This window comes from Taeniopygia guttata, chromosome 10, assembly GCF_048771995.1.
Source record: "Taeniopygia guttata chromosome 10, bTaeGut7.mat, whole genome shotgun sequence".
NCBI classification, from domain to species: Eukaryota; Metazoa; Chordata; class Aves; order Passeriformes; family Estrildidae; genus Taeniopygia; species Taeniopygia guttata.
The window spans coordinates 11675339-11688280 of record NC_133035.1 but is presented as its reverse complement, the minus strand read 5'-3'; the positions used below and the strand labels follow the sequence as shown (position 1 = coordinate 11688280).

At 38.5% G+C, this 12942-nt stretch overlaps 1 protein-coding gene across 4 annotated transcripts in view; it reads right to left on the bottom strand.

Annotated features, from left to right (window-relative positions):
• The window catches only part of ADAMTSL3 (ADAMTS like 3), a 170750-nt gene that overhangs the window by 65158 nt on the left and 92650 nt on the right, over positions 1-12942 (bottom strand). For all 4 annotated transcript variants that reach the window (XM_072934075.1, XM_072934074.1, XM_072934076.1 and 1 more), the window contains exons 7-8: positions 8972-9098; positions 348-422 (exon numbers count right to left, since the gene is read on the bottom strand). In XM_072934075.1, the coding sequence (XP_072790176.1) occupies positions 348-422; positions 8972-9098 (202 nt within the window). The remainder of the gene's footprint in view (positions 1-347; positions 423-8971; positions 9099-12942) is intronic.

Sequence of the window (12942 nt, the reverse complement as noted above, 5' to 3'; positions counted from 1 at the left end):
ATATGGTGCTGAGTTATGCAGGGGTTGTTGGTTCCACACATAATCCTCTGGAAGTATTTTTTTTTTTTTTGCATGTTGTTTAAGAGTGTACAGTATTTGAGATGGCTTATATTGGTTTAAATGGCAGGAATAGAAGCCACCACTATATATTCTATTTCCTTTTACCAAGTAAACTTTCCAGTGTTCTCTAGGACTACCTCCAGGTTGGATATTAAAGATGGGAGGAGGAATCAAGGTATCGAGGTCATGATCTTACCCATATTCTCCAAAGTTTGGATGAGTTCAGAAACAAGGTTCTGTTTTTATCTTCTGCCTATGTATAAATACATAAAACAGCTCAGTCATACCAAGGTGTGCTGGTCCTTTCAGGGTAATTCTCACACTGCGACTCCCATGTGGTACAGCAATCACAGTTTCTTCTCCTACAAACATTAAACAACTATTTTAGAAGTTATCTTTCATCAGGGAATTTTTACATCACATAATTAGACTGAAAACCATCAAATGTGTCTAAGAAAATATTTCACAGCTTTTACAATTTTTCTATTAAAAACACTGCATCACTTTATTAAGTACAGCGTACTGAGTCTGTTTGCTATGTCATGCAACTCTCAAGACCTACAAATGGACTTGTAAATCTTGCTTTCTCTAGGAAAATAATTCGGTATTAACAATAACAACTGAAATGTCAGTAGTGTATTAGGAACATATTTACACTCTGTTTTCCTAGTTTTATTTTCTAATCACTGAATTGACATAAGGAATCTGCTAAGTAGTCCTTCCCCCTTACAAAAATCTGCAGCTGTTCAGTCTCATTTTGCCCACACCTCATTTCCTGCTGCAGGTCACAACTTTAATAAGTGGCAGGACTTACAGGAAATAAATCATCTACTTAACACTAACCCTTAACCAATTACAGACCAGTTAAGAGCAAATATATAATAGCTATAAGGTATATTTTATAATGGTGTCTGCATCTAACTTACCATATAAGATAATTTCTTCCAGTAAGAGGCTCAATTTAAAATGAACTATAAACCAAACCAGCCCCCAACAGGACATATCAATACAAAACAGCTTTTGGCTGCCTGAAAGGCCTCTTCAAATATAAATGTGCAACACACTTACTTCAGTGCATTTTACAAAGGCAGAAAGGTATTACTTCTCATTTCAAATGTAGGAAATCTGTGATTTGCCTGAGCAAACTGAGTTACCAGTCAAATCAACAGGCTAGAGACTCTTATGCCAACAAAAGCAGAGCTCTCAGAAAAGGGTATCCACAGGGATATCCACAAAGGAAGAGAGAAGCATCCAAGGAGCTGTCACCCATTTCCATCATGGCCCAAGCGTGTATCTTCTGTAAGGCAGGCCCTGCCACATTGCCCTCTGCAGCTGCACCCTGTACAAGATGCTCTGTTTGCTGATGAAACTAATGCACATTCAGTGGCTGGTGCAGAGGAAGTTCCTTTTGAAAGTAATGTGTGTTGAAAGTCAGTGATACACTGGCTCCAGAATTACCCATAAAATATTTAGAGGAAGAATAGTTGAGTTTAGTTTTAACAAAAAAAAAAAAAAAAAAGTTTAAAAAGGGTTCTTTCCACTTTAAACCAAACCCCATTATAGTAGATGCTAAATTATCAGCTTCTGGTTTACATCTCCTTAGTATAAGTATGATTTCCTGCCAAATGTTCAAAATACTTCAAGCAAATACTGCAATTATTTTTTCTGAAATAAACACATTCTTATGTTACAGTTTTTATATCGTCAATTTCTAGGAAGGACATTTAAATATAACAATTTATTTTGGATGTAATAAAATATGAGCTTTATTAATTTCATTCTTGTGTATTCCACCAAAGTGAAAAATACTACAGTAAAACAATAACACAACTAAGGAATCCTGGAAAAAACATTAACTACTGAACCACTTAATATCTTTTTGCATCTTGGTTTTTCATCAGAGGAATTGCTAAAGATAGCCAGGAGGTAGTGGGTGTGTATATCTTTAAAGTAAGGAAATAACTACTGAATTCACATGTGCTCAACAGTATTTGAGAGAAAGCAGGTTTGGGGGGCCCACCTGGCCTTACTTGGTCAGGAACTCAATCCCATCCTGGTAACGACCAGTGGTCAGTCACAGCACAACACCTTGAGCAAAAGTCAGATGATGACCAGCTCAGAACACAGGAGCTGCTGTTCTCAGGCAGGACCGAGGGCAGCCCGGGTGTGCAGATGTGCACAGATGTGCAGGACTCTGGAGAACAACCAGGGTCGTCCTGCTGAGCTCCCTGCACCTCCCCAAGGCAGCTCCGCTGGCCCCGCAGACCCTGCAGATCCCTTTTCAGGATGCCTCACATTCCTTTAGCAGTACTACAGACATTCCACCCTCACCGAAGCACTCTCTGATATGGTCCAAAAGTCTCATGGGGGTGCTAAATTTGGTGTTTCTCTGCGGCACAGACAATATGACCAGAAAGTGTTTTATTTGCATTAGAGATGACTAAGCTCACCGCCGCGGCAGCAGGCAACCTCTGCAGCCCACAGACCTGTCAAGAAGTCTGACAGCAGATTTTTGTAACCTGACTGAGATAATTATGACCTAGGGCAGTCCTTCCTTGAGATGAAGTAAATTATAGGAAAAAATAAATGTGAGATTTTTGGACTTCTGAACAGAGATGAGTGTCTGGAAGAAACAGGACAGAACTGACCATAAGGGATTCCTCCTTGTCTTAGGGACAGCTTCGAAACAATAGTTAAGGTTGTCCAGGTCTGGCTCCAAAACTATATATTCTAAAGGTCTCTGGTTCTCAGTTGAATGTAATTCATATTCTTAAAGAAACACGAGGCTCTGTAAACCCATTTAAAATGGTTATGCTGTATATTTCCCATTAAATCAGTAGGGTCCACAGTGCTAAAAGCAGTGAACTCTTACAAAAACATAAGGGGAAATTGCTACCCTGAAATCCATACTGAGAATTTTCAATTACCTTTTTTTTCCCCTTTACAGTATTTCTTTGAAAGTTAATTGCTGACCTTTGTCTAAAGATGAAAACAAATTAGCCCAAATTCATCTGGATCATGCAGAAACATTAAACTCTAATATCTGAGCTCAGATTAAGGCTCACCTTAAAAACTGAGAAACAGGTGAGGTATTGTGTCTCTATTCTAACACTCCTTTCAGGATTGGGATTCCCAGCACATGGAGTCATCTCCCTCCACTCTCACCCAGAGACACTCAGCAAATGTGTGCACACAACACAGCACTTGCTGATTAAGCTCCCGGATTACTTTTACTTTAGATGTCAAGGTTTGATCCTGTTTCTATGGTGTTAATGTGGATTTAGATTTTGGATCTCAATGAGAGCAAGATCAGACTCCCTGCTATGGTAAGACTGGGAGCTAATCCCCAGGATCAAAATAAAGGAGCCACATTCCTAAACTCAATCCAATTCAGCAGGTTTTATTTATTTTTCCATGTGGGCCATGGTGGACCCATTTACTGTTTCACATATGGGCCAGTTGGGATTTTTCCCTCTCTCCTCTTATAGCAGGCCAGAGGGTTTATTTCAGGTCTATAAAAAGTGTTTCTTTCTATGTATTTGCTCAGAACTTATTTGCTGATTCCCTCATTCTGATCAAAGACCTTTGTGCTCTCAAAGTACAAACAATAATCCAGGAACAACTACAGCACACAGGAACTAAAAATCTCAAAATATTTGGAATCTTATTGCAGTGGCTTTCCTCATCCGTTCTGGCATCAGGCATAATTCCAGAAGGCACTGCTGCCTTTGTGCACTTCTGGGCTTTGTGCTGACCTGCCTAATGAAAGCAAAGCCAAATACATGCACTGGAGAAAACATAAAAGACATGCAGTAAACAGCCCCTCAATGGATCTTAAGGAAATGCAGTACAGAATAAGTCATGAAATAGCCAATGTTCTTACAAGGAAATTTCTTCAAGACAAAAGGGACCATGAAATTACAGAAGGAAGCTTCATACTACCTGTAACAGCCCCAGATAAACCAACCAAAATAAAGGGATGTCTAGACTGGAACAGTTGGTGCTGAAGACCCAGCATCCACACTACAAAATTACAGGTGCCTCGTTTGGACTAATTCTAGTCTGATCCCCTGGACTGGATATTCTCCCCTGTAGCTGCTGGAGAACATCAGGTGCTTTTCTGGGACACATCTTCTGGTTTAGCTTCATCCAAAAAATTCCAATTTATGCTCTGCAAGACCATGCTGTCATATGAACTGATGAACAGTATGTTAGGGCCATGATGAAATTTGCTTCAAAAAACATGCTCCTTATCCATACTGGAACCCTAATGCACTGGCACCCTCCCCACACACAGTTTTCCTGCCAAACCAGTCCCAATTCCCTCTTCTGGCTCTACAGATAGCTGATTTCCCCCCTTCCTCTCCAAGTGTTTTTGATCCATCTCCCACCCAGATTCCTTATCTAATCTCAGTCTTCTCTTCCTCTTTTCTTTGACTCAGTGTGTCTGTACACTCAGTCCCACAACCTCCACCCACCTTCCACATCTGCCTTTCCTTCATTGCATGAACTAATGGCAAATCTTTCTGTTCAGCTCATCTCATCTTTCCCTCTCCTCATGTGAGCTCATCACTCCCTGTCATAATTCTGAAGCTCAGGAGATTGGAAGCTCTCCACAAAATCTCTTCTGAATGCCTGAATGTGAGGTAGGAGGCATCACAGAGTTCATGCCATGGCACCTGGTCCACATTGCAGTAAAGCAGAAAGCAAGAGCAACCTCAAGGAAAACATTTAAGAGCTTATTTCTGGAAGAGCAACATGTTAATGTATTCTAAGGAGGTTAGACACATGCAATCTGTTTGCAGTCAGGACTTGTAACAAGCTAGAGAACACTTAAAAGGATAAGTTTTCAGAAATTTCAGCTGTTAACATCCAAGAAGATTCCACTGAAACTGAAGAAAAAGGTTGGGGATTTTTGTAAAGGTTGTAGTAAAATATGTGTTGATGTTCACAGACATTACAAAAGACTTATCCATGACCAGAAGATCATTGCCTGCCAAATTTCAAATCCCTGATCTGTGATCAAGTCCAACAATGGGGGGTTTTAAGACATATTAAATAAAAGGTTTCAAGAATGTTTTGACAGTGGGAAACAACATGTTTTTTCTCTTCTGTGTCCTTGGAATATGCTGAGCTGTTTTGGCTGAATTTTCTCCAAAACACATAGCACCTGGCATGAGAAGTTACTGACACAACTGTCTAATTTTGGCAAATAATCCTTCATACAAAATGAAGTATCAGGCAACCTTGACAATTGCTAGCTCCATGTACATTTATTTCAAAGAGAGAAAATTATGTGAGGCAAGAAGTTGTCACAAACTTGATCTGGCTGATGACACAGAAGAGGGAGCTGTGCCAAAGGCCTCTGTTTAGATGAATGACCAAGTGAAATTAGGTTTTTGGTTAAGCACGCTTGGGGATGATGGCATACATCATGTGAGAAGTGACCATTGGTTATTACACAAGTGCCATAGGAAATAAAGCACATGGCAAAAGGAAATTCAAACAGTTACAAAGCCATCACCAGTGAAAACTTTTATAAGAAGCTCTTTAGCAAAACATTAAGGCAAAACTTGCAAGTATCTTGCAGTTTGGGAATCAAATAAAACCAGACTGGGACAAGTCCATGCCTTCAACTTCACCCCCCATTGAACCAGGATCTTGCCTTCTCTGTTGGTACCAGAACATTTTTCTACCTTTTCTGGCCAACAATGGTGCAGGAAGCAGATATGAGGGCCCAATCCTACGATTTTTCCATGTGCACAAAGTGCAGTGGAGTTAATGGGAGTTCCATGCATTTAGTACTAGAAGCTTCAGGCCCATGATATCTCGTTTCCCAGTGGGATGGCACATTTTACAACCTATTACACTTTTTGTTTGAATATCGTTAGTCAAACCTTTAATCATTTTACCAGAATGTTAGAATCTGGCTTGCTGACAGAAGTTTAACTTACTTTGTCTTTCAAAGGCAATTTAGTGTTATTGGAAAAAATAAACTTTTGAAATAATTGTTCCTTCCGTATTTGCAAAACAGTAAGCACTCTTTCACTGCTGTTGAACATTCTGATCAAAGACATTAACTTAATGTAAAAACATATAAAAAAGATAATAAAACAAAATTAGTCCTTCATGAGAAATCATTTGCTATCAATGCCTAAATTCCTTTGTTTTAAAATAAAGCCTAAGATAACCAAGCACTTTATTTTCCCTTATGACTCTTTTTTAAACTAAAATCTTTCGCTCTTGCTTTCCTTCCAGTTCTTTAATTTGCTTCATTGAACAGTAAAATTTACATCCTGCTCACAGCCTTAAGCTCCCTCTTAAATACATTTCTGTCATGTGTCGATATTTTCTCAACACTAGATCTGAAAGCTTCCAAATGACTCTGGAAGATAATGTGCTTCCCTTCACTGATATTTTACCACAAAGAAAGGATGGTTTTATTTCCACATTTCATTCACACACAGGATGATTATATGGAACTCATTGCATAGTGTTGAACAACTTGACCCAAAATATATTTTGGCACCGTCACAATAACCGAGAAAAACATCAAGTTCTGAATTTAGTAGCATGTGTACTGTTTTCCTTATGCCAGTGGTAATTCATTCATATCATCCAGCCTACTTCAGTACAAGATAAACCCAAAAATTGGCAAAACTGACATCTTTCCTCAGAATAGTCTTTCTTGGTCTTTAATTTTAAAGGACTCTTAAGGAAACATTGGATTATGACAGAGGAAACAATGAACCATGGGCATTCTTCAGAACCTTCAAGGCAGTGGGAGACTTCCCACAAAGTGATGTCAGCTCTAGTCAGCTCTTACCTAAGCCAGAGTACCACAAGTGAAATTAATATTTTCTATCACAAAATGACAGTTTCAAAACCAGATCCCTTTTGCCACTTTGTCTTTACTGTACTTCTATTCTAAGCAGCAATTAAATATGCAATTTTTAATTTCATTTATCATGAACTATCCAATCAAAGTCACCAATCCAAAAAGTTTATTTGGGCGGCCTTAGAACTAGCTATGGTGTCCCCAGGAATCATTCTTCCCCAGGAGAATCTCTGGTGCTGTAAAGCTGGAATACACAACACAAATCCCTTCAATTCCAGTTGACCCTCACATCAGAAAGGGAAAGAGCTATTTTGTATATATATATCCTTATATATCTGTATCTATCTATATATAGACACAAAACAAATACAACTTGGAGACATTACAAAAGTATTTGCTTTACAAGGACTTGCTCTATGCTGACCAGAAGCTCCGAGTCTTTGATATGGCAAATGAATAAAATGTGGCCCCTCATGAAAATTCTTTTTTCAGTTCATTGTAAGCATTCAAGACATTTTCTCACTCTTTCATCTATAAATTACTGAACTACACTCTCCCATCAATAAAAAAAGACCTTTAGTCAAAGCAAGGCAAAGGTTAACACTGATAGACCATCTAATATGTAAAAAAGGCTCTTTGACTTGTGGAAAATTATCCTATGACTTTGCAAGTTGCTGCCACAGAACCAAACACTTTTTAATTTAGATTGTCTTTGCTATATATGTGTATTGAATTACAGAAATTATGCTCCTGCATGGTGGTACCAAACACTGTTCCAGGGCAGTACAAGACACCACACTGCAAAGCAATGAGCATTGAGATAACAAATAAACTACTCCAAGTTAGATCCAAATTGAAGCATACTGCAAACAGTGGCATAAAAACCCCATGGGAATAGTTATATATATTGCAATAAGATTTTAGTATGATTCAATGTACAAAGCTCTTTCAAAATCAGGGCACAAGTGAAATTTTTGCAGGCTGAAATACAACAGTAGTAAAACATAGGCAACTGCCAGAGGCAGGTGCTTCAAGCATGAAAAGGAAAAGCTGGTTAAATTTGAACTTTGAGCACTGACTTTAAGAGCACTCTTCTATCTGGGGACTTTGCAGGAAGGTAATTAACCCCAAAGGCTCCATCCCCATGTGACAAATACATACTGTGAGTTCAGAAAAAGAAAAAATTATGTGAGGCAACTCTTCATATGATAAACACATGGGACATGTGCTGTGACATTCCAGGGAGCATCATCTGTGAGGGTGGAGAGCACCAGTGTCAAAGGGGAGTCTTTGTTTGGAAAACCTTGCTTGCATATCAAAACAGCCAGACTCTTCAGACTCCACTAAAGGGTCTACTTCCAATACTGTTCCTTGTTTCATATTTTATATTTTTAATATTACTAAGACCAACAGAATTACTCCCAGTAAGATGTGAATTATTTTGAGAAAGAATGGTGGAATTTGAGCCAAACACACAGAAAAAATCTAGAAGTATTAGTCCCTTTCACTTTGTGCTTTTTGTACCATAGAAGTAGTAACTTGCCCCTGAAGTTCAACTGTCATCAGACACCACAAAAAAAAAAAACCAAAAAAAACCAAAAACAAAACAAAAAAAAAATACAAAAAACCCAAAAAAACCCACACCAAAAAAATCCCCCAAAAAATCAAAGTTAATTTGAAAACCAGGTACTTACAAGCACAGGCCACTATTTCCATAAAACCATCTATAAGATATTTCCATGGATTAAAAACATTGCTGCAGCATCACATATACTGCAACATGAGGATACCCTCTAAAATAAGATGTGCATCTTAATGGTTATTCCTGATAGAATGAATTGAGTGGCTCTATTAAAAAAAAATGCATATCTCAAATTCTTTCCTAGCTATACTCTAATGTGTGGTATCCCTCTCGGAATTTCAGTAGACTAATCTAGCACAGACTTTAGAATAAGTAGCTTTGCAAAACTGCAAACAAGCATATGGCTAAAAGGTCACTGCATTATGCATGCTAATATACAAGCAGAAAACACAGTCAAGGGTAAATTACCATAGGATCAATTTGCAACCTACTTTTTTCTGGTGAGACATGTGCCTTAGCTTGTCCCCTCACAAGCCTGCAGGTTGAGCCATCTCCTGCACAGATTCCACAGTTGTCTTCCTTGGCATTGCTCCCGAGTTGTCGATCACAGCCCACTGCCTGCCAACATCAACAGCACAGTCAGAAGGAGGGCAAAGCTGTAGTAGACATGCTCAGGTTTCTGGAATTTTATTTATTATGTTATCCTTTTGATTTTATGAGTTGGCCTCATTCTATCAAAGCATATCGTGCCATTTAGGGTTTTAAAAGCATGCTGTCATTTCCATGATTTTAATGATGAACCACAACAACTGATATATTAAGCTATTCAAGCATAGGAAATACATGAATCCATTTCCCACTATTTATGGGAATGAATATCTTTGAGCATTATTCTTTCCAAGACAAGACATAACTATGTTATTTACAATTTGGTTTTCATCACCTGTTTAATTATGTCTGAGAAAGGATAAATGCAATTAAATGATCCAAGTTAAAAATTTAAAGGGCACTCAGCCTTCAGCTTCATAGACAGGGAGTTGAGGGCAGTTCTAACATTCTAGTGTCTTGGCTACTCAGAATTTAACTGGCACTAGGGTACATCTATTTGCCATTTACATCAATGTCAATTACATACACATTTGCTAACCAGACGATTCACTTCTCACCTTTGGATTTTTTCTGGTTTATGAATATCAGACCAATTCCATAAAACTTTCTAAAGATTATTATAAAATACCCAAACTTAAACACTGCCAAAGATTCAAAAAGCAATTAAAAAAAAACCAAAAAAAAAATCTTTCAACTGAAAACCCTCCAAATTATAATGAAAACATTTTTCCAGGTTTTTCTTTTTCTGCATATCAGTCAACTCCACAAGAAAGATGGGAATGAGAATGGAAAAACAAAGAATAGACAAAATTGACTAAAAGTACCTTCTTGATGAATGGAAGATAAATATTTGGCTTCAACTATCTTACTCTTCACCATTTCATAGAATAATTTTTCAGGGAGTACCACATGCTCAACAATGTGGTAAAAAGCTGGTCTCCAGCTTCAAGTTTTCTCAAGTCAGCCTACCTGCCTCTTACATTTATATATCCCTGAGAAGGGCAGCTAATTTGTCATGGGTGTATATATTTAACAAAAATCCAAACTGACAAACGGATAGAAAACCCTCTGGAAACTCAGAGTTAAAAGCAGTGCTAGAATTCTGAAACTGGCCAGCACACGCCTCTTCCTATATAAAAATGCTTGGAAGGGGCAGTGTCAGCTGCCAAGATCCACTGCATGTGTGCTGTGCCAGAGCTGACACACGATCCCCTTGGAGAGGTGAGGATCCAGTCCACACGTAAGAGGCAGGGCTGGGTCCTCCAGCCTGAGTCAACACACACACACAGACACACAAATCACACACATCCACTGCCAAACGCGGAGAAATGCAATCTCAAAGTTTCACATGTCTGTGGAAAAGAAAACAAAGCAGGCCCACCTCCCCCTTCAGCCCCTTTCCCTTATTTTCCCAATTCCCTACAGCCTGAATTCCCTTTAGAGGAGGGCATTAATGGGGGCAGTTTGCAGTCCTTCACTTGAGAGACCTGCAGGGAAGGCTTCTCCTCCCTAAGGGCTTCAGATTCACCAGAGAAACCTACATTAGCAGCAGGAAATTATTTTATTCCTGCAATTGAAGGGGACCTTAATTCTAGCCCAGCATTGACAACTCCTTCAGTTCCCAGCTCCACAACAAACTTTCTTTTCTGACCTTTGAAAATTCCTGTGCTTTTCCATTCCAATCCATGGAAGGGGTCTGACTGCAGATCCCCAGCTGACAGAGATGTTGCACCTCCTGAAGTTTGTGAAGCTTGCAGATGGTGCAGTGATGGAGACCGTACCAGTGGTTGAGAGAGTCTATATTTCCATTTGGAAGACTTTTAAAGTTGTTACTGCTCTCCTGCCCTTATTCACATAAAGATACTACTAGAACATGGAGATAAATTGTATCACTGCAAGTGTAATCTCTCCACAAATGTCTCAAACACATCTCCATTTCATAGTGTTATCTCTTTTTCTAAATATTAAAAAACTGTTTATTTACTCATCAATTAATTTCAAAGGGAAAAATAAGCTGCACGTTGTGATACCCTGTGTGGAAAAGTGATTTTTTTTCTTAGTTTAAACTCTTGCGTATTTGTAGGCTACCGATGCTGCAAGTCTTTAGTGGGAGGGGGGCACTGAGCAAGCAGAGCAAGACCAGCCCATTAGGGCCCAACATGACAATAACAAACATCCATGACAATAACAAAACACACAGCCCCTGTGAAAACAAGCTCCCACTGGGTGTAACAAAAATCACACAACTGTGCAAACACAAGGCGTTATTGTGTCCTACACGGAATGTACAAAAAGATAATCAGCACAGCAGCATACTTTTTTTAATAATACACAAATACCACAGAAATAAAACAGGAGTGCAAGCTGCAAGGGACTTGGATGTGGGAAAAGGTTTACAGCCCCCCTGACAGCAAAGGTGGTGTGTTCAGCTAGATGCATTCACCCTCTGCAGATTTCCTTCCCAGATTATGTTTACATCAGCTGTTACAAATATGAATATCAAGCAGTGATATCTGGAAACACAATTTAGAAAACAACTCAAATTATAATCACAATTTTGACTTGAAGTGAGCATAGAATTCCAGATTTTGTTAAACGTGAAGGACCCAAAAATTTCACAGGTTTTTAAGTGACAAGACACAAATTTACAGCTAATTCAAATAGGAATCTTAATGAGGGAACACTGGGATGGGACATCTTTCAAACCTCAAAGTCTAGAGCCAGCCTTTTTTATCTGTTTGTAAACCCTTGATCAGGTATGTCTCAGGTGAGCTGAACAGCACAGATCTCACCAGAAAAGGAAGCTGTAAGGTACAGCTTTGGAAACTGGGTCTCAAAAACATGGCATTGTGACATAAAATATTATGAATTTAAGGTATTCATATTTTACCCAATAACTACTGGAGAGAAAAAAAGAGTGATGAAACATTTTGAAGACAGTAAATTTGGTTATTTGCAAATAAAGCTGCAACAAGGACAAGAAAATGAAAAAATGGCAACAGCCTTCCTCTGCTCACACTGCACCTCAGCCAGCCAAAGAAGCTGATGATTTTCACAATTAAATCATTTTGTGGGATTAATTTACCCCACATTGCTTGTTGTTTACAGAGCAAAGGGATCAGCTGTAAATATTACAGGCAGACTGGGAAAACATCTGCAGGCTTTTAGGGCATAGACAGAAATAATATTACGTGATTTTAACATAGTCTGAATAAATGAAACAAGTGATAACACAAACTGTGTAATGGAAGGGTTGGGACCCTGTGAATTTAAACATTTGTAATCATAAATATCATCATGCCAACAAACAATACAGGAATTTTAATGACCAGGTTGTAATTGAGCTCCTCAGACAGCAGGGAGAATATTCACCAATATGTAACAAAACAAACAGCAAGTAGAAATTTAATATAAGAATAATATTGAGGAAATTAGCAGTTTTTGAATTTATAAAATTGTTCATGTTGAGGTACCAAGGAACTTGGATACAGCAAATATATAAATATATTTTTAGAAACAAGTCTCCAATCCATTACTGTTTTTGGCCAGAACCTGAATATGTTACTTGTCCGTTCTTACAAAGGGGAAAAAAAGGAATATTAAAAAGAATTATATAGTTTACAGAACTATACATACTTTTCTCACATGCAGCTCAGATAGAAAGCAGCTGGTTAAGCAGTGAACACCACCACTCGTCTGCTTCAACAAACCTTAGCATGGCAGGGCTGTGCTGAAAGACAGTCCTGAAGGGTGTTAAATACTTTGGAGCATGCTTAGAATAGTTCATGTAGGTTCAGAAAGGCAAAGGAAGAGCAAAAAGTCAGGGTATAAAATACAGTAATATAGATGAAAG